The sequence below is a fragment of the Sycon ciliatum genome, unplaced genomic scaffold, assembly GCF_964019385.1.
Source record: "Sycon ciliatum unplaced genomic scaffold, ocSycCili1.1 SCAFFOLD_380, whole genome shotgun sequence".
In the NCBI taxonomy this organism is placed as follows: Eukaryota; Metazoa; Porifera; class Calcarea; order Leucosolenida; family Sycettidae; genus Sycon; species Sycon ciliatum.
The window spans coordinates 51,188-74,236 of NW_027044864.1; the positions used below are offsets into that span (position 1 = coordinate 51,188).

The following is a 23,049-nucleotide window of genomic DNA, read 5'->3' on the forward strand; positions in this document are numbered from 1 at the left end:
CAGTTGTGTGTGGATGCTCTAAGGCAGTATCCTGCTTGCACAGCGAGAGAGCGAGTTTCCGGCCGGCTGCCGCCGCGTCTGCCAACCCTCTGCTGCTGTCGCTCCGCCGTCCTCACAAGCCGGGCTCCCCCGAGCACCGTTGCCGCTGAGTGAGGTGGCTCCTCACTTCCATGTCGGATGCTGGTGTGGACACCATCGTTTTCAAGGCGCATTCCACACGTAGTGCGGCCACCTCCGCTACCTGTCGGCAGGGAGCCTCTGTACCCGACATCCTCAGGGCCACCGCCTGGGCGCAATCCTCTACATTCCAGAGGTTTTACTCTCGTGATGCTTCACCCTCCTCCTTCTGATGGCACCACCTTCGGTGCGACTGTCCTTGGCTGACAGTCTGTTATTCCGCCGCTCATGATCGCGGCCGATAGGGTCCCCTGTTTGTGATCCACGGCTTCAGTCCGCCGTGTTCTTTTCTCCTACACATTGTGGTTTTCTCAGACCAGACTTTTTCCTTTCCAAAGGTCCTGTATATACCTGGTATATAGCTGGTGCACCAGTTTTTCCCAGGTGTTCCCACTCTGGAGTTTGCATTGTCCGTTAATTCTGCATTGTTGACTATGCTAAGTTGTATTCCATTTTGGTATGATCTACTCCACTCGCCGTTCCGTGCGTAAGTTTTATGATAATTCCATCTGTACTCAGTGATGGTCATTCAGTGGCCTGTGCCTGGCATAGTGTGGGCTAATTATGCTAGTTTATCATGCCACGCACCTTTTACTAGAACTTTCACTAAGTCCTTGTGTGGACAGTGTGATAGTTTCTTGTTTCCGCTCAGGGTGCGGAACCGACTTTAAACAAGACATAGTTATATCTCACCGGAAACTCCGACATGCAATTTCCCATTTCACAAGCAATGGAAAATTGTGTAGTGAAGTGGGAATTGTATAAGGAGTTGGGGGTGAGATATAACTATGTCCCACCCTGGTTGGGTGTTCTCCATGAAAATAGGCCTGAAGGGCCTTGGATGAGCTGCATCAAGTACAGCTTCATTAGAATATTGAACTTTAAAAAATGCTGTGTTCGAGCATGAAATCGCGTAAATCGCAAGGGCTAGACATAGTTATATCTCACCTCCAACTCCTTATACAATTCCCACTTCACTACACAATTTTCCATTGCTTGTGAAATGGGAAATTTACATGCAGTGAACTGCGCCGACACCCACGGTCAACTGGGTACTCACTACTCGGAGTGAGAGTAACATGGATGCAGCTAACGAGGTTAGCCCCCTTGTTGGGCATTGGTTGTGAGACTTACCACCTCACCCTCGCCGTTAGGCGCTGCATCTGCCACCCTGGTATCACAGGCATGGTGGTGGCCTGGCACATGCGAAGCTTCCTAAGCTGGTTGTGTTTCTCAACGCAATTGTATAGCCGGTGGTAACGCGGACGTGCAAACTTTACTTTACATGTATAACTATAGCTACATCCTACCATTGTACCATCTCCAGGACTGTTGTACCGACCCCTATAAAAAGAGAGTAAAGAGGGTCCGAACCTGGGTTTTCCGGTTCAAATGGTCGCAAGACCGGGAATCTGACAACCGGGTTACCGGTATGGTTGTACTTGTAGTCAGGAGCACTATTGCGTCCTCGCCTTGTAAGTATTAGTTGTAAGTGTTAGTTAACTTACTAGTTGTAAAATATGCTGTCAAAAGCGAAAAAAAGTACAAAACAGTAGACTCGCCAGACCTACCTTGTAACCATGCATGTAGGCTACGTAGATCTACCAGTACCAGGGCGTCGGCTTTCACGACTCCGGTTGTGCCGGGAATTAAAAAAAGGGAGGGCGTAGCCGTAGGGTTGACTGTACTCTCTCTAGCTCTGACGTCTTTCTTCTCTTTCTCAGACTCTTCCTGACTTTTCTTTCATTCTCCTGGGTGGTTACCAACAGCCAATGCATGCCGAAGTATGTGGTGTGATGTGTGTGCGGGGAAAAAGAAAAAAACAACCAAAAATAGTGATTCACTGGTAGCCATTGGCGGACTATGCTCGGCCAATCGTCAAATTATGCTTTTGATTATGCCACGATTATGCCAACAAATATGCTGAATTATGCTGAATAATGCTCGGTTCCACTATGTATTCACGCTGTACATAGAGGATTGAGAAACCACGCATACACACACGGCCATGCCCTAAGCATAATGTTTGTCTAAACCGAAAGATTATGCTGACCTTACACGTTGGAATCCGTATATTATGCCGGAGAATATTTTTTTTTACGAAATCCCAAGATTATGCCAAATTTTATGCCGGCATAATCCGCCAAGGGGTATGACAAGGAGTCGTAACTGGGGTATTAAAAAAAAAAACATCTGCAGGCTTTCTGACAAAGCTGTATTATGCCCCTAAGCATAATTTTTGTCTAAACCGAAAGGTTATGCCGACCTTACACGTTGGAATCCGTATATTATGCCGGAGCATAATTTTTTAACGAAATCCCAAGATTATGCCAAATATTATGCCGGCATAATCCGCCAAGGGCTATTCACTGGCCAGAAAAAGTCACTTCAAATCGCTGTATGGTGTAGACCAGGCTAAATAGTGGCGGTCAATTCTTCAGCCTTGCAAGCTGTTGAATGGAGCAATCCCAGCACAAGTTAGTTGCTATGGCTTCTGCCGTAGCATTGCTATCATCGCCTCCGATCCGGCGATGGGCGTCAAAGGTCAAAGGTCAGCTCTGACTCTGACTCTGAGCTCAGTGTCTACTCTGTCTGTCACCATGTCACCAGTTACGTAGATCTATGCAGAGTCAACGTCATTACTACATTTACATAGGGATTTCTCCGCCCAGTAGCTGCTTGACGCACCGCCGCGGTAGGGTTGGGGTTTTCCTCGTGGTTCTCTCGAATCCCCTTCAAAGCTCGGTGACTGTCTGTGCAAGGACCTTACGGCCCTTAGCCTAGGTGTGCGGCCTGTGTGCAAGTACTTGTGTAGTCTCACGCTGCTTTGTTGTTTACACCTAGGCTACAGTAGTACCTGGTTACGTCGTTGTTCTTACTAAATACTAATCAATCTTACGGACGAATCACGATCATCCTGGCCAGCACTGCACTGTTCGGGCGAGAACAGGAATCCGTTGAGTTGAATGACGCCCAATGCAAGCTGCAGCACATCGTTGTGCAATTCGGATGCATTTTTCTCTCGCTACGTCGTCAGGATTTTGCCTTGAACGGTGGGAGGTTACAGGTAATTACAATTATTAGACACCCTTAGCAAACAACGGTAACGCTATTTTTTACGGTACCAGTGTCTGCTCTAGGATGGTAGGACAGCCGGGTACACGTGAACCTGGCGCAACCATTTCAACCGGGTCGGAGCCGGGTACACATGTACATGTACCTGGCGCTGTCTCACCAGCCGAGTCACATGTTGCCATTGTTGGTTGGTTGGTTTATTTTAATTCGGACAATACTGTATTTTCGGCAGCTATTTAATTTCGGCTATATTCGGCACCGACCCAAAACGCCTAAATTAAAACGCCGATGAAATTTTTCACAGCATCTGTCGCACTACACCATGCCCTCTACCCCACGCCGAAAATAAATCGCCGCCGAAACGTCAAAAATCGTGAAGTGCCGAAATTTTGCAGCGCCGAAATTTATTTACAGTAAACGGGAACTAGGCCCAATGATATAAAGGCGAATGGATAAGCCGCATTTAGAAAAGAGAGGACAGGAATTAGAAAATTACGAAAAAAGAAGAAGTATCTGACACATACCAGCCATGTAGTCAGTCCTTTCAAAGTTCGAAAGTGTAAAGTACCAACCGGGTCACAGGTGACCCGGTACTATATTTTCAACCGGGTCCAAGCGCAGCCCAACCGGGTGGATTACCCGGCTCACCCGGCGCTGGAGCAGACACTGGGTACTCGTACCTTGATCACCCAAATAGCGTTGAAGCTGCAGCGTATAAACGTTATGGGGGCTGATTTATCGTTGTGACCAACGGTACGTGTTTTAGCTAAATATTGCATAGTCCGTACGCATTTCACCTTGTATCGCGTATATGGTGAACAAAATGGTTGTACCGCGCGAAATCAAAGCTATTCTCGTGGCAACAGCGTACTAAAAATAACGTGCATCTTGCTAAAGGTCGAACCCAAATCACGGTATTTTCCCCCTTACGATAATACCGTTACAACATACCGTTGTTTGCTAAGGGTAGACACCCTTAGCAAACAACGGTAACGCTATTTTTTACGGTACTCGTACCTTGATCACCCAAATAGCGTTGAAGCTGCAGCGTATAAACGTTATGGGGGCTGATTTATCGTTGTGACCAACGGTACGTGTTTTGGCCAAATATTGCATAGTCCGTACGCATTTCACCTTGTATCGCGTATATGGTGACAAAAATGGTAGTACCGCGCGAAATCAAAGCTATTCTCGTGGCAACAGCTTACTAAAAATAGCGTGCATTTTGCTAAAGGTCAAACCCAAATCACGGTATTTTCCCCCTTACGATAATACCGTTACAACATAACGTTTTTTGCTAAGGATGTCTATTGTCTATTACATGAAGGTTCTTCCCCCGATGCCAAGTTACTTTCGTGCATACACGCACTACTAACATGACAGTCATGTAGCTGCTACACTACAGATCAGAACCAGGGTCTTCTAAAAAGAGTCTCGAGTTTGTGACAAGGATTGTGTATCCGTATGTGCCTTTCATAATAAGCCGATAAAGTGGCACAGCTCAGCTAGCGAAGGCGCTGTGTAGTACATGGACCATACTCCATAGTATTGTATTGTATTGTATTGTATTTATTTAAAAGGATTCTCCAAAAGCAAATGGATGCTTATCACGGAAGTCTCCCACATAAATATCGCAAGAAAAATGGGGAAATGGGGGAGAGGAGAGTGGAAGATGAAGCATGGGAAGAAGGTAAACAAGTACCTAAATATCGAGGTATAAAAGCAGGAAAGAAATCGACGAGGGAAGAAATCACCTCTGCAGATAATAGCGGGACATTTAGATGAAAAAACCCAGTGCGGGTGTCCATCGTTTCCCTCAAGTACAGGTACGACTGCGGACCAGCAATTAATGGCTATTAAATTATTTGGGAAATTAATTTAGAGATTGAAGGTGCTATGTCATAGTCAGTCCGGAGTCATGACAACGCTGACGTTTGGATCCACTTGGACCCAGGTTTTATATGAGTCCATACTTGTCTGGGTGGGTTTCCATCAGAGTTGGGTTGGGTGACACGTCCGCCAATGACCGCCAGGAGTAGTAACTGGCCTTGGTCGTCCACTTCTAGAGGCTATGAGAATGGTGCAATGGTGCCATTAAGGTTATAGAGGTCACTATGAGAATGATGTCATGGTGGTGAGTCAGTTGAACCGCTTATGGCTATGGGCGCAATGTATACAGCACGAGTCAGCGGTTTCCATGGCTTCTCTTGAGCTAGTGCATCGCGTACTGTGCTGTGGCTGTGCCCTAACATCTAACGTTATAGTCTAGAGGCAAGGTACGTTCGGGCCTGGCTTTGGAAAAATCATTTTTCATTGCTATCAGGTTCGGCCTCATTTCCTCTGTGAGTCCACAAAGGACGGAACAGTTCAGTCCGCAGATTGAGTAGTCTAGCGGTTATGCGATTACATCCGGCATCAGTTGAGAGGCTTTCGCTAAGCCGTGGCACACCGATGCACTTTTTGTAGCTCAAGCGAATCCGCCAACTCATGCTGTATGCTTGCCATTGCTGGCAATAGGAAAATCCCGGCTGGCTCACCGCCATCGCATCCTCTGCATACTAGTAACCTCAATAGAAGAGATTCGAAAACCCTCATACCTGCATGGGCCGGGACATGATGGGTCTACCTGGTACCAGCCAGGGTATGACAGAAAAGTGGACAAAATCGAATTTGCATTTACATGTAAGTTATAGTTTTATGACTTACCACCTCACCCTCGCCGTTTATGGCCCTGCATCTGCCACCCTGGTTTAATTAGGCATGGTGGTGGCCTGGCACGAGCGAAACTTCTCTAAGCAGGTTGTGTTTCTCAACACAATCGTAAGCCGGTGGTAACGCGGATGTGCAAACTTTACTTTTTTATTTGCAGTCGACTCAAATGCATTCGAAACTATTTTACGTTTCCCCGACTGATCCTTTGAACTTGCACTATGCCAACACTATTATGTCAAATGAGCAACTGGAGGCATACTGGAGATGTATCCGCTGCGCTTTGCACTTTCGTCTCAGTGATGGATGACATCATGCTCAGGACGACCGCCGAATCCAGTTTACGAAGGCAGTCCTTGATCCGTCGCTTCAACATCATCTCAGTTGTGGCAAACCAGTGAAACCACCCTCCATCAACCCTGCCCTTCAGAAACGGGTAGACAAGTAATACAGCCCGCAGTCTCAGTAGCCATCCAAATCACCGACCACTTGTCTAAGCTGTACACGCCAGAGCCTGGTGCACTGTTGCTGCGGCGGCCGGGCCTTGCCGACCAGGATTGCGCTATTCAGTACCGCCAGCTTGAGCGGCCCATATTTGAGGCAGAGGTGACACAGGCAGCTGGAAAGTTGAATAATGGCAGGTCAAGTGGCCCAGATAACATGTCAGGGGAGCTGCTAAAGCACTCACCTGCCCTCGTCTACTCCAATATCGCCCAGGTCCTCAACTCTCCCGGCGAGACAGGCCTACCCCTGAACAGCATTGGTAGTGGGTCGCTTATTCCGTTACAAAAGCCTGGCAAATCAAGGGGACCAGTCGCTCACCTACGGCCCGTGGTTTTACTCACAGCGCTCGGGAAGATTCTATCATTGATTGTGCTGCGGAGGATCAACAAGGACGTCAACAACTTCGTTGCACACACACAGAGTGGTTTCCGCCCCAGCAGAAGCACCACAGACGTTGTGTGGTCATGCCTATGGTTGGCGGCTCGATGCCAACGCTATCGCTGTGCGCTGGATATCCTAGGCATTGATATGTCAAAAGCGTTTGACTGTATAAGCAGGCCACGGCTCATCTCGGTGCTGGGATCGTTCTTGCAGCCGGATGAAATCTGAATGATCAGTTACCTCCTCCAGGACACCGTACTGCGGGTTGTACTCCCATCCGCTAAGGGCCCGTCATTCCCCACTCTCCGCGGCACACCCCAAGGTGACTCGTTGTCTCCTGTTTTTTTCATTGTGTACCTTGAGGGTGCACTGCGTGATGTTCGGCCTCTTCTTCAACCACGTCCCCCTGCCGATATCTCCCTGGGGTTACCAACTGAAACTGCCTACGCCGACGATGTGGATTTCGTGACTACTGATGGTGAGAGGCTGAGGACCCTCTTTCCAACCATATCCAACAAGCTCCTCGAATGGGATTTGAAAGTGAATGAGACAAAAACAGAGCACACGCACATCGAACGGCACACTGATCGCATCGAGGAGGAGTGGCGAACCACCAATAAACTCGGGTCCCTATTAGGTGATGCCGAGGATATGCTACGGCGACAGCAACTGGTAACTGTTGCCTTTGGTAAACTCTGGACGCTGTGGATCCATAGGTCGCTAGTTTCGGAGGATCTCCGCATCCGGCTCTATAATGCCTTTGTACTCCCTGTACTCTGCTACAATTGTGCAACATGGGCACCAACGAAATAGCAGCTGAGCCGTATTGAGGCCTTCCACCGAAAACAGCTGCGGGTGCTAATCGGCATTGTGTTCCCGAATGGGATTAGGAACAAGAGGCTCTATGAGTGTACCGGCGCAGTTCCTCTTGGTATTATCATCTTGAGAGCTAGGTGGAGGCTCTTTGGGCACGTCCTCCGGCTCCTGGCTGACTCCCCACCATCACTGGCCATGGGAGCGTACTTTGCAGAGCCTTGTCCAGCGGGCTGGAGGGGACGACTAAGACATACACTACCAACGCTACTACAAGATGATGCCAAGCGGATTGGACTTTCCTTGTCAAGCAAAGTCGATCTGGAGGCGTTCCGTGCCCTTGCTGCTGACCAAAGCGGTTGGGTAGGCATCTTTGCCCGAGTGGTGTCAGCACCCTAGTTTTTGTTTTCTTTTCGCATATTTCTTCTTTTTTTCTGAAACTGTTGTGGTCTTTTGTATCTATTCGAAGTGGCTTATGCAAACACTTTTGGCTGGTTTGCATAATTTGCGTGCCCATTAATGCAGCTGCAGGCCATGTTGATGTCTTCGCGAACAAGCACATAATAATTCTGCCACATCCTGATTCTCTTCCGTTTTATGTTTCTATCCCTGAAGGCATTTTAAAAGAGTTTTGTACAACTACTTGTGACACAACACCAGTCCTTTGTAGTAATTCGGTGGGTGTGTTGTGCATGTAGTAAGGGACAGGCATCAGACATGCACCACCATGAAGTTGAAACATCTTTTTTTCCCTGTTTTGCCATGTCTGCATTTCAGAGCACACTCTCCTGTCTGCAGTAACTGTCATTGCTAGTGTGGGTGATAACTTCCTTTGCCATGGACAGGGCACACAAAGACATTCTCCGAACACAATCACTGGAGATCCGCCGTAGCTTGACAGTCGACGATGATGTCCTGCTGGAATTGAGATCCCGGCGCATCCTCAGCAACACGGACATCATCCGGATACAGCTGAACATCACCTACCGTAGGAATGAAATGGATACAGAAACTAGAACTCAAACGGAGCAGGTACTGGGCTACATTGTGCTTGAGTTTTGCATGTAGGTACTACCATGTCGAGCTGACCTTACTGCTCACGACGCACATTATTAGAATTTTCACTGAACTTTCAGAGGATAGGCCAGCATTTGCCCTTCCCAGTCATTCAGTAGCTGAACAGCATGATTGTGCTGGCAGTTGTGTACAGTCAAACCTGACAGTTACGGACACCCAAGGGACTGAGGCCAAATGTATTCAATTTGCAGGTGTCCTCAATTCTCAGTTGCACCCATCAGCATACAATATGTGCGTCATTTTGTTTGTTGCAATGAATGCGACCATCATGTACACTTCTCCAGTGTGCTTTATGTTCATGAGCATGATTCCATTCAGGTTGCCACGTAGTGTAGAGGAGACAGTTTCAAATAGGACATAGGTTGCAAACCGGAACGGTCTAAATATTCACTTTCTCTCTTGGTATTTTGATTAGAAACGTATGTCACAGTGAGACTACGATGTGTTTTACTCAGCGCCAAAATTCCATGGCTCTGCGATGACCAGAAGCGCCATACCAAGCATTTGAGTTTCGACGTGTTGCTTCCCACTGCGACTTGAGTTTTACGTCTTTTGAAAAATCAACTTCTTGTCGCAGGTAAACAGCGGCTCGCCTCTCGCCAATAAAGAACCGTATATTAATGAAAAGTAATGGAAGCACACACAAGGCTTATTGGTGCTCTGTACTGGCCGTCGTGGAGCCATAGCAATTACCTAATTTCAGACCCAGAGTGAATTTGACGGGCACTCTAAAACCTGTCCGGTTTGAAGCCACCTCTGTAAACACCAACAATTGAGGGCAACTTGGAGGCAACGGGCCAACACAAACTTGGAGGGGCTCAGATCGATCGACTCTGGCCTCAGAGCAAACTTCAAGACAACATGCCAGCTTCCTTCCACAAACATATTTCGAGTGAACAATCCATACTGATGATCGGATTGGGTCTACACAATTTTGCTGTCAACCCGTTCCGGTGTCGAACCGTCGCCTCTACCGTCAGCCTGGTCTATGTAAGCGTACACATAGCATGGAGTGCATGAACCCCGGTACCCCGGTCAGTGTGTCCGCATCCTCCGCATCCGTCAGGCTGAGACCAGTGCAACACAGTACTGTGGGCACGTGAGAGTGTCCGCATTTCGTATTTCACAGGTGACCGCATTATCAAGGGTCCGTGCATACTAAAAAGTACACAAAATCAATGGGGCTGCGACGAGCTCAGTGTCCTCACTTTGCAGGTATCCGTTTTCCTTCTGTGTCCGCAAGGACAGGTTTGGACGTATTACCATCCTGTAATCGACCGACTGTGTGTTCAGCTAGCACACGGTACTGCATGGCAAGGGATCACTGCCCCAGCACAGGGGACTGGCGGTCAAGGGCAGTCAGACGTCCATGAATCAGTGCAGGAAACCTGGGGGCCCTTCTCGTATCTTCATTGTGTCAAGTTAATCAAAAAAGGCTTCTGTAGTTTAACTGTTACTCTCCGTGTGTCTATGTTTGTTTCTCTCTCTCTCTCTCTCTCTCTCTCTCTCTCTCTCTCTCTCTCTCTCTCTCTCTCTCTCTCTCTCTCTCTCTCTCTCTCTCTCTCTCTCTCTCTCTCTCTCTCTCTCTCTCTCTTACTCTCTCTCTCTCATTGTGTCAAGTTAATCAAAAAAGGCTTCTGTAGTTTAACTGTTACTCTCCGTGTGTCTATGTTTGTTTCTCTCTCTCTCTCTCTCTCTCTCTCTCTCTCTCTCTCTCTCTCTCTCTCTCTCTCTCTCTCTCTCTCTCTCTCTCTCTCTCTCTCTCTCTCTCTCTCTCTCTCTCTCTCTCTCTCTCTCTCTCTCTCTCTCTCTCTCTCTCTCTCTCTCTCTCTCTCTCTCTCTCTCTCTCTCTCTCTCTCTCTCTCTCTCTCTCTCTCTCTCTCTCTCTCTGTGTGTGTGTGTTAACTCACCTGCTTTCAGGCTGACATTCTCCTCGACATATTGCCATCACGGGGCAGCACGGCATTCAGCTCATTTCATGATGCACTGCGTGACTCGACACTGACAAGCAACAACGACCTGGCTAGCATGCTGCGGCAAGAAGAGCGGGAAAAGCGGGTGGGAAGGCACCTAACCTGCTTCCCGTTGGCTGACTCTCTGCCCGGTCAGTGCTTCTTCGACCAGTGCAGTCAGTGCAGCCAGTGCAGTCAGTACAGCCAATTTATGTGCTTTTCTTCAAATTGAGCAATTGATCACGTCCCAACCTGCGCAGAAGGATAAGGGTTCGTTCACATATCGCCAGTACGCTGCCGGGGAGTCACCGGCGGTGGGCCGCTTGCAACCTCTCCCGGCGCATTGCGTTTTGTGAACCAGCGTAGTCGTAACAAAATCATACAGTAAATAATCGCAAGAGACCGCCGGCAAAGTTGGGCAGTGCCCAACTCTTGCGATCTGCCCTGGCACCGATCCTTTAACATATTGACCAAAAGTGGTCTGTAAACCATTCGCGCCGGTGATCGCCGGTGCCGGGAGCCAGACTTTGTCAAAATTTCAAACCAATCCTAAACTGAAGCTAGAGATGAGGTCTGTTCGCCATTTTTGTAGTCGCTTCAAGGTGGCTAATAAGTCAGCATACCATCCCGTCCTCCTCGGATGATCTGCTTGACTGTTGTGTAACTTATGAGACAAAGACAATTGAAACAAATAAAAAAATATGATGGATACATTGGCAAGTTCTTGTGACTTCATCAACGTTCGCATGCATAATTTCGACACCATCGCTTACTAGACTGCAATAACATATGGAGAAGAAGTTTCATGATCTCCAGTAAAAGGTAGCACCGAGTGGCCATCACCGAAAGACCTTGAACTACTGAAGAAACAAAGAATTCGAGCTTCAATTGACAAATTGTCGTAGCATTTGGGCACATCATCTGTACTACTTTGTAGTAGGTTTGGTACTCGGACCGTATGCGCAACAGATTGGGAGCTGGCTGACCGCTGATCAGCGCCGATGTTGTGCGGCGCCGATTTTGCTTATGTGAACCAACTCTAAACCGGTGTGCACTACTTCATGTATGCATTATTGTACGGTGCAGATCATGAACTTTGCAGAAAATGTACCGTGTACCACCAAAATCTACACATTTCAGGAATGTGTACGGCAATTGCCTCCTGTATACTTTGATCTGTACGACTTTCCTTTGTCCACAGCTGGCTGAGCCCTGTAGAAACCGAATATTGAACTCATTATAGGTACCAAAAAGGGGCTCTCCAAGCGACGATAAAAAGCTCCATAAGCTATCAATAAGAACGAAGTTCTCAATAAGAGCGCAGCATTTCTTTGCTTCGATTATCCTTTTAGTCGTACTCAGTGCTGTTGAGTTACCGAAGGAAAGTGTGATATCATACCATCATACCATGCTATTTCTCTCTGCACACACACACCACAAATATACCCAATACATGTAGAAGGGTATCAGGACAAGTATGATGCGTTCTACTTGAAGTATGTCTTACAAAGAAACTCTGTTCGTGCTGCCGTCTGCAAGCGCCGTGTGGTCTTGTCGGCCCGGTCAAATTAAAAAAAAAGCCTATCAAAACTATTTTTTTATTTGGCACAATTATCTTGACCTCGTTTAAAAATAACTGCTTGGGCAGCTTCCTTGCAAAGGAAATAATACCCTCAATCTAAAATAGTGCATGGCAGGTTGGGTCTCTAATGGCTTGTTAGTGCCATCCATGTTGATGCCTCATATACTCATGATCTCCAAAAAAAGGTTGACATCAACAAAAAAAGCCACCGTGGGCCAAACCAAGCGGAGTTGCACACTCTTGTTCACATACTCTTGTTATTGCTGATTATATGGCTGATTCTTTCAGGTACAACTAGCAATCCACATTCCTCCAAGCCTTCGAGGCGTATCATTTTCGATATATATACATCAGGCTATGCGGAAACCACCATGGTGGATACAGCTTTGGACTGGGCATTTGGTGCACAGCAAGCTACAGCAGACGGAGACAGTGTCGGATATCTTGGTGCTGGTGCTGAAAATCTCTCTGAAGGTACATGTAGAACTCGTGCTTGTACATGTCTCTTACTTCAATTTCAATTTTCTTCTGTGTGACATGACTGTTGCTATGGAATGGCGTTCGATCATTGGATTCGTTTAGGGCAGGACGTGTTGATGCGCAAACATCGGGGCATTGGACACAGTTCCTTTTTTTATTGTATGTAAGGAGAAAATGATCTAGACTTGGGGCGCATTTGGTTGGTACGAACTAGAACAGGATTCACCAGAACAGCGCTTTTGGTTGGGGCGGCACCTGTTCTGTGTCGGCCAGAACATGTTCTGCTTGCTCCGGCCTCGAGGCTGGAGCAGACCGAGCAGTTTGACTTTTTCGCAGTGAAACCTGGCGGGAACATGGATTTTCGTCCTAAATGATCACGTGCATACGCTTTTGGGTTGGACTCGTCGTACCGTACAAAGTGACCATGGTGACCCATACACATGAAGAATGCACCAAGTTTGGCACATTTTTTTCACAAAAATGTGCTCTGTTTCTGGAGTACCGTTTGGTTGGCATGAGGCTGCTCCATGTGCACCAGCTGTTCGATCCTGTTCTAGATCGTACCAACCAAACGCACCCCAAGTGTGGCCTGTAGTCTTTAGTTTGAGCTTAAAAACACGCTGAACTTTACTTTAGTGAAAGAAGACACATGGTGGGAGGGGGTTGATCAATTTCGTTTCAGAATGCATCAACACATGCATATGGAAGTACCAGCAGTGCACATGTGTGACTTTTTTTGCTGAGCATGCATGTACCGTAAAATCCCGCCAGAGCGCCCCTACCCCCGCAACCATTCGAGTAGATCCATTTGGGAGGGGCGGATGGGCGAGTCCTATTTGCAGCATTCAGTACTACATGAAAAAGTACTCACCCTAGGAAAACTGTGTGTGCGTCTCGTACGCCGACCAAAGGGCAAGAGCTGGGAGTCGTACAAACCCGTCAAAAGTTCTCAAAACCCTAGAGGTTCTGCCATCCCTGGTCAAGAGGGTGGGAACTGTTGCGTACATTTCCAACCAGGTCGAGGACGCGTCTGCAGTACAGTACGGCCTCACACACTTCACAGAGTCATACGAGGATACAATCACTATCACTTCCCTGACAAGAAGTCAGGGAGGGGCGCATGGGAGAGACGGGGCGCTCTGGCGGGATTTTACGGTACTCGAACATGCCTCCGGATAGCACACGACTTGGTTCTAGAAGACTGTATTATAATGTTTTACTCTGACTCAAATCGAAATCATCTTCCAGTACAAAGGATGTTCTGCTTCTCCCAAAGCAGAAGCGGAGATTCAAAAAACAGTCGAATCGCAAGATCGCGCGAAAGCAGTGTACGCACATCAGACGTCAGCTAGTTGACGTGAATACAACATGAGGAACGAATGCGTAGTAGTATGATAATGCACAACAGTACAACAAGCAGTGCTGATAGACATACATAAAACGGAGCGGCTGTGCACCACCTCTGCACCATAATTAGCGGGCTGGATATAAACTATACATTAGGTATGCATATTAGGTATACATATTAGGTATACATATTAGGTATACATATTAGGTATACATATTAGGTATACATATTAGGTATACATATTAGGTATACACACACAACAGAAGCGAAAGGCTGTGTAGCTGTCTCTTATATGTAGGCTGTGTTTACATGAGGCGTCTCAACCCGGGTCAGATTTCAACCCGCCATGTACAGTACACAAAAGGAATGGCGCGTTTACATGACGCATTGCGCTTGACCCGGGTTGAAATTTCTAAAATCGTACTAACGTACTTCTGTGCGTATCTCGCGCCAGGTTTGAACAGCACTGCACGTGCAAATTTCGCGCGAACGGATTCACGTGACCATACAGGACTCCAGAAGTGGACTTTTGGCGGCATATCAGTATTTGACCCGGGTCAACTGTCTTCATGTAAACGCTCACCTATTTTGTCTATCGTACAGACTTTCAACTCGGGCTGAACTCGACCCAGGTTGAAATTTCTCGTGTAAACACAGCCTTAGGGGCCGTCCGTAAATACATGTATTTACTTAGAGACGTGTAAGAGGCGTTTCTTTCTTGACCCACCCACCCATCCCCAGAAACGCCCCTCAAAAATGCAGATAATACCACTCATAATAACCACTATACTATGCACACATATACAGTACAGACGACTCCACTTATAACGAACTCGCATATAGCGAATTTCGTGACATAGCCACAGTATTAGGCCATGTAAAATATATTGATTGTTTATCGTCAGCTTTTCCCGAGAAATCGGGGCGGACGGGAGGGTTTTTATTTTTTATTTTTTATCATGCATGTACCCAGTACATGTATGGCTGTAGCAGGGAGTCGTAAAATACCATTTATTTTTTTATTTTACGACTCCCTGGGCTGTAGGGTACCGGGTAGGTGTTCGCAACCCCAGACATGCCTTTTTCTTGGTTTTTTTGTTGATGTATTTTTTGAAGCCATTTTGGCGCAGAGTGAGATAAATCCATGGGATGCAGATAAATGGTCAGCCACGAATGACATCTTGCAAGACAATTTTGAGGATTCTAATAAGGAAAGGTGTGTGGGAGCAAACCCATTCCTAAAGAAAGGTGCAACAACCAATGTAGAAAAATGAAGAAATCTGGCAGCTGATAATCAGTTTCACTTTTCAAGCCCATACTAGGGCCATAGCGACCAAGTTATGGTTCAGTCTGTGGACTTGACCTTCGAAAATCTAGGCCATGCTGATTAGAGGCCGTAGAAGGCAGGACATACAGTGCATTTACCAGTACTAAAAAATAAAATAAAAATAATTATTTGGCCGGGAGGGTGAAAATTCGGGGCGGGCGCGGACGATAAACAATCAATATTTTTTACTTGGCCTTAGCGAACCCTTGTCCATGTCCCTGTTTGAACCCATACAAAATTGACCATTTATACAATGTCATGTAGCTAGTGAACAGTCTCCCTGGCCACTCTGCAGTGACCCGTGCAGTGCAGTGTAGACTTAGACTGAGTGCGTCTCAACGCCTACCTGTACTAGCTGTAGCAGTGCTACATACACGCGCGGTATGGTATGCATGCATTCCGAAATGTATTTTTTAGAAACGCCTTGCAGGCGAATCCACCCACCAGAAACGCCTCTTAGACGTCTCTAAGTAAATACATGGACGGCCCCTTAGGTATTATTAGGTGTACTAGTACATATTTTAGGTATACTTATTTTTTGTTCTGAGGGGTTAACCTCTTTTGGCCGGAGAACTCCGGCAGCCCTCCACACAAAGTTGCCCTGTTAGGTCGTTCTTAATTATTACCGTGTGTTTTACTGGTTCTATCAGGTACAGCAGTTCGTCGCCGCAATCAAGCAGGACATGTGACAGAAGATGTTCACATTGTGCTCCCTGGCCGTCCGCAACCTGACATCCTTGGAAATAGAATTCGATTTGCCGTCGCTCTTGTTTGTTTTGCGGCTGTGTTCGATCTTCTTTATTACTATGTACTTTGAAGTATTGGGATGGCTTTCACTGGTCCAGTTTGTTTCTTAGAAGGCCGAAGCCACAGGTGTGCCTGTCTCAAGAACATCCAGACTACTGGTAGACAAGCATGGACTCCTTGGCTGCTTGACAATACAACCCAGGGCCAGGGCTCCGTTGGACAAGCATCCCATGTCTGTCCATGACAAGCAGCAGTTTGGTACATGTTCTTGATCCCAACCCTACGTAATATGCAGATACCTTCCCAGCTCAAGTTTATCTAGCCATCTTTTGCAAAGGCAATGCGATCCCGTTCCTTCCTGTTGCCCAGGGCCTCCCACCTTGGAGCACAATGCACCGACTCGAAGTAAGTTGCTAGAAACCTAAAAATAGTTTTCTCCAAATGTGAATACGCTGTACATTCCCAGATTTCTGCACCTCTTCCTAAGAGTAGAATCGTGCCTGGATACGGCAGTGGTGTGGAAAGGGGACATGCCTACTCCGGCGCTGCGTCAATACCTGCACTGTGGCTGTGTCTAGGGGTCAGCGGGTAATGCCGGCTATATATTTAGCATTTATATGGGATTTTAAATTTCGAGACATTACAGGGCATTATCCCTGCGTGACTGTATTGCTCCTACATAACGGCACCAGGATACGTTTACAATAATTATTATTTTTATTACGATTCCGCGTATCTTTTGAATGTCATGTTCCATAATCATGTTTGATGTGTCTTACTAACTATCCCAGAGCATTCATGATGTGAGCATTATATGCTTCTTTTTAGGGCATTACAAAAGCCGCTTCAAAGCTATCGTGAAAAGTTGAGCATTACCCGCTGAGGCGGCGCTGACCCCTACAAGCTGTGTCTCCGGCTACTAGTACTAGTACCTGTGTGGTCATTGGTTAAAGACTCTGACTGCATGGCATTGTCAGGTGACCCTCGGCATCGTAACACTTTGCCCTTTACTGTGCTTGGCTTCAGCAGTATTCAATGTCTGAGATATCCGAAAGATTTCCTCAGCCTTTACACTTTGGCTATGCCGTTGTCTACTTTTGTGTAAATCTGCTTCTGGCCTTTGTGTGCACACCGTTGGGTGGTTGTACATGGCTATTATGCTATGCATCGATACCATTATTGGCCATGCTTGGGTAATGCCGGTCAATGTAGCATTCTTGACTTACTGGAGCGTTATAAGAGCATTGATCATTATGCTACTCAAGTTCCTCGCGAGCATTACTCAAACTATTATACAATGATTATGTACCGTGATGTGACGTAACTCAAGCATTATCCACTGACCCCTATGATCTGTCGCCGATGAGCAACCGGTTTGTCTCTCAGATGAAGTAACGTTATTGGTCTTCAGCTGACCTAGTCCATCACTTTTCAGTGTTGTACATGTACAATGTATGATAATACATGTACAGTCATGTATATGTACAAGTAGAAAGATGCTCTTGTTTGTGGCAGATAGAAAGATTGCCACTTGCCATCCATTCCAATATTTGCTCTTCCTTTAGTAACTTTTGCCACCCCTCCTGGTCGAGCTTATCTGTACAAAATTTGTGTAAGCCCTTTTTTTAAGGGAAACTGAACGCCAAAATGGCAAAAATAAGTATGGCCTTTAATTCTTGCACATTCAAACAGCAGCCAAGAAGCTAGATCTCGGGGTTATGCTGGTAGGAGGATTGGGCCCAGGCCAAGGGGATCGGGGCGATTTCCCTGGGATATCCGGGTTCCCCTGGCCCAGGGTATTATGGAGACTAATCACCATGCTGCAGCTGGGTCGTAGGTCATAGTAAGAGTTATACATTGTATACTCTTGGCCATAGCCGTAGGGGATTATCAGCCCCTGACTTGCCTGACAAGTTTATTAAGTATATAATAACACATGGTACGGAGGGCATTATGGCTGATTTATGCCCTAGTGCGTAGCCCGATGTCGTGCACCGTAGCCCAAGGGCCGCAGGCCCGCGGGCTACGGTGCACGACCGAGGGCTACGCACTAGGGCATACAATCAGCCATAATGCACGACGCACCATGTGTTTATTATAGTTCATACATGCCACGTGCCTAGTTGTAGACAAATAAGGTAAACATGGTCAAGGGAGGAGGAAGGTTCCAATCAGCTGTCATATGAATGAAGGGTCGAACAAGATCGGAAGGAGCTTTCTCCGTGGAATGATAGAACGTTTTGTGTCAGATTTACTTGCAGTTCCAGGATTATGTCTTTGCATTTTGGTGTTAGTGTTGCCTATTGGGCGGTACGGAAGTTAGCTGATTCGCTGCTGCTTTGGAGTTAACGTTGGCCGCAAACATCCTTGACCAAGTGGCACTAGTAAATAGACTAGCTTTGAGAGTACATTGTAAGTGTTCTTATTCGGAACAATGCTTTTTCACATACATGTACATCTGAGATTTTGTTCGCATTGCTTTCAGTTTACTTGAGGTCCATTATGTTCACTGGACAATCATGTAGCTAGGTACATTTGAAGTACATGTACATGTAGATGTAGATGTAACTGTATATTTTGTAGGAGTTCGAGATACAATCTGATCTCTTCCAGATAGGTAACTTTGTGATGCATGTTCACCTGTCGACTTGTTCGTCTCAATTGACTTGAATTTAGTAATGCATGGTAATGACATGCTGTGTGTTATTGTCACGTTGTTATAAATTACTTCTCCTATGTCGACATTGCTAGTAAAATATAATTGTTTTGGACGGTGCACGTAAGTAGTTTCGTTTTGTGTGGTGTGTGCGAGTGCATGTGGTGTCCTTAGGAATGGTCCCACGTGTTCTATGTGCGCTGGAGTGCTGCCAATTATGTACCAGGTCACTGCCCAAAAGGCATGGCTTGGTGCATATTTGGCAGTGCACCAGCGTACGTAGTACGCCTGGGGTCATTCCTAATGGGCATGGGTACGCCGTACCCGGGCATTATCGTCTGATAATGCCCTGGTACGGTGCTGCTCTGATTGGCCAAATGCTAGCAACGACCTGACAACAGGCACGTGACATGTATGAATTACATAATTATAGACCTTGTCACCTGTGCAGGCCTTGACACTTCAACTTTCAAGTCATGATATGGCCCGCGATCTGCTAAAACCAGGTAGTAGTACAATATTAATACCGTATGCAATCAAAGCTCATATTGAAGAAGCTAACGTGGCCCGTGACCTTTATCAAAAGTGTATTACTGCCTGGCATCTGATCATCTGCCTGTGACGCTCCAGACGGCTGGAATCTCACGGCAACGTGCAAAGTACTTGCACCAACAGATTCGTCAGCACTGCCACCCAGAGAGCGGAGATATCACCTGCCCAGCACCAGACCAAGCAGAGCCAATGTCCTAATTATTTGTTCGGAACATACATAGTAGAATACTGGATAGCTGTAATAGTTTTTCTCTCTACACAAACAGGTGTATGAAGCCTCAGATACGAAATATAGTGTGAATATCAATTATTTTGAAACTCGGATGTTGAGCCATAAATAAATGTGGAAGAGAAAAAAGACATATGGATACGAGTTAAGAGTAACTCTCCATCACTGTAACATGATACTATATACAGTCAGAAAGTGCAATAACTAGGCACAAAACTGACAGAGTACTGAAACATTCGACGTCCTGACACCTAGCTTCAACACATCTCCGTAGCGCTAACCGACAGCCTTCCAACTTGGAAGGTTCAAGGTTATGGAAAGACCAAAGAGGGGAAGGCAAGCGCAACGAAAACGAGCAAAAGCTACAGTCCCAAAGGAACAAAGAATGTCGATTGTTACTGGACGATGACGAGACCAGTACGATATTTGACAAAGCGGTCTAACTACAATTCGAAGCAGCAAAGCAGCACACCACCCAACTTGGGTGGGTCATAAATATCAAAGATAAGTAAAGAAAGGGAAGCTTTGCGAGAACGAATTGTACAAGCCGAAAGCCAAACTCCTACAGTACTCCTCATGCATGACATTGTGATGGACTAGTTGACTACAAAACAAGTTGTTTCACACGACGTACGTTTCGCCGTATGGTTCGTGACGGCTCATCAGGTGTGCAATTTGAAACTCGGATGTTGAGCCATAAATAAATGTGGAAGAGAAAAAAGACATATGGATACGAGTTAAGACTTAACTCGTATCCATATGTCTTTTTTCTCTTCCACATCAATTATTTTCGGCATTTTTAATTTTTTATGCACCAAAAGCTTTCATAAGATGGGTCATATTTCAATGAATATATACAATTTGAGCCTAATACTTCACCATATGTTTGGGCAATGGCCAGGGACCAACTTCCGGCCAAAAACTCATTTTCGGCAAAATAGCACCAAAGGGTGGTTTTAGCAGATCCTTGGCCATATGAAGTCTGTGTGGACGCGGAGACTAGACCACGTTCATGCCATGGTAGCCTTGGTTAGTCGGTAGGCCCCGGTCCAGACCAAGGTTCGTCGATAAAATATACATTTTTTTTTTTTTTTTTTTTTTTTTTACTAAGGCCACAGCTTCCAATCATGACATGCAAAGCAGCGGTGCAGCATCGCAGGCATGAATCGTGGACGTGGTGACGGGGTCTGATGTGCTCCACCGACCTAGGGTCTCGGCTTCACTGCACAGCAAACGCGTCGAAAGAAAACGGGGGCTAATAATTATCGGGAGATGGGGGGGGGGGGGAAGAAGAAGAGAAGAAAGAAAGAGAGAGAGAGAGAGACATGACTTCAAGTCTTGTATACTAGTAGGTAGGTAGCATCAGACATCACTTGCTATCACAGCGCCAATAGTGAACCAATAACTTGATCGACGCCCACCCAAACAAGAGTGACCAAGACGCCCCAGCCATCAGTCCGGATCAAAACTCGCAACGCGTCTTGAGTATCGCGGAGGGCATGTTGTTGTTGTTGTTGATTTTTATTTTGCTTCGCAAGGCCAAACGGGCAATGGTGCCCAATTCTATGGAAGCGAATTTCAAAAGGGAGAGAGCTACGGGGAGAGAGAGAGAGAGAGAGAGAGAGAGAGAGAGAGAGAGAGAGAGAGAGAGAGAGAGAGAGAGAGAGAGAGAGAGAGAGAGAGAGAGAGAGAGAGAGAGAGCATGGCTAATCTATTCTGAAGCCGTTGCATGGCGAGGCACGATGCATCGCCTGACAAAAGGGCCAGGAAAAAGTCGGTTGATGCCGGCAGCTGGCAGGAGACAGAGCTTGTTGCGGAGCTTTCACCGGTCCAGCGGCAGCTCGCAGTAGCACACGAAAAGGCCTGTCAACCACAACCGCCCTGGAAAAGCCGCACCATGCTGAAGAAGTCAGATTTCAGAGAACCGCAAACAAGCTACCTGCACAACCGGCGCCTGCAGGCTGTTGTGGGCGGCCAAGAGTCCTCCCTGCACCATATCCAAGCAGGGGTACCACAAGGTAGCATCCTTGGACCAACGTTATTCCTCCTGTACGTAAATGACTGCGAGGACACCCTGCCTGCTGGTGCTGAGCTTGCCACCTATGCAGATGACACGACACTGTATCAGTGCATCTCTGCCACTGACAGCATATCCGACTCTGCAGCACAACTCCAGGAAGCAATGGACGCCGTCTCCCACTGGGGTTCCAAGTGGAAGGTCACCTTCGAGCCAGGTATTGTACTACTCCCTGCTTCGAGCCATCCAAATCTCATCATCGACCACCGCAAGCCTCCCCCAGCGTTCCCACCAGTGCTCTTCAATGGAGTGACTGTTCCTGAAGAGAAGGAAATTAAACTTCTGGGCATAGCATTCGACTCGCAACTGTCCTACGCAGCACACCTCCGGGCCGTGGCCTCAAAGGCTGCCCAAAGCCTACACTTCCTGAGAAAGGGTGCACCCCTGTTGGACTCCAGCGGCCGCACGGCAGTCTACAAAGGCTTCGTGCGGCCAACAATGGAATACTGCTGCCTGGTGTGGATGGGGTCAGGTACATCCAGGCTGGACACAATTCAGCACAAGGCACTGAAGGTGATTGGCCAGGCGCCTGGCTCCCCAGCCTGAAACACCGCCGACTGGTTGCTGCGCTTTCGTTCACGTTCAAGCTGTCCTACCTTCCAACAACAAGCCCCCTGAAGCCCATCCTCCCACCTCCAGCCAACCGCCGCCCAGTGGGTGGTCGATCCACTAGGTTAGCCACGGAGACTGCCCACTGCCACCCGCTCCAGCTCAAGTCGACGCTGCCCGTGCGCATTCGTAGCAGCCTCCAGGGTTCCTACCCAGACTGCATTATTCCCTTGTGGAACAGCCTACCAGCGACCATTCTACCAGCACGGCCGCAACCCAGACAGCTCCAATCCTTCAAGAAAAAATGCAACAAGTATCTGCTGCACCTGAACTGGCAAGCAGCCATCGACGCCCTATGAAACGGTTTAGACCAGTGCCTCACTAGCGTACACGTCGCGTCTGGGGTACGGTTTGGCACATTCAAGCCCTCAGCAGGCAAAACCATCCCCAGCAGCCCAGCTACATCAGAACCCGTGACCAGGTGACGGAAAAGGCACTTTCCGGGTGTACCACCAAGGCCAAACGCCCACGTGCAGGATATGCGACTCTACGGAGCATATTGCAAAGCACTGCACTACCAAACAAGGAAATCTCTCGGAGCGTGGTATGCGCCCTGTACAAGGGACTACCGTATCCCCACCCCAAAACACTGCAGGGTCTTCGACTGCTCAACAACAACAGGAACAGAATCCCACCGTATCAGCCGATAACACCACCAAGGACGCACCCAGCGTACAGCTGGAGCCTGGAATGGGCAGAGCACACTCTCTCGCCCTCACAAGGAAGTCCCAGGTCGCAGCACGGATGAAAATCA

At 47.3% G+C, this 23,049-nt stretch overlaps 1 protein-coding gene across 1 annotated transcript; it reads left to right on the plus strand.

Annotated features, from left to right (window-relative positions):
* Positions 1–2,909: 2,909 nt before the first annotated feature.
* On the plus strand, positions 2,910–17,243 carry LOC135830675 (uncharacterized). The gene is made up of 5 exons (XM_065342899.1): positions 2,910–3,244; positions 8,437–8,691; positions 10,657–10,840; positions 12,559–12,744; positions 16,076–17,243. Exons 2-5 carry the CDS (start codon positions 8,497–8,499, stop codon positions 16,240–16,242), a joined length of 732 nt encoding a protein of 243 aa, XP_065198971.1. The 5' UTR covers positions 2,910–3,244; positions 8,437–8,496; the 3' UTR covers positions 16,243–17,243.
* Positions 17,244–23,049: the final 5,806 nt, after the last annotated feature.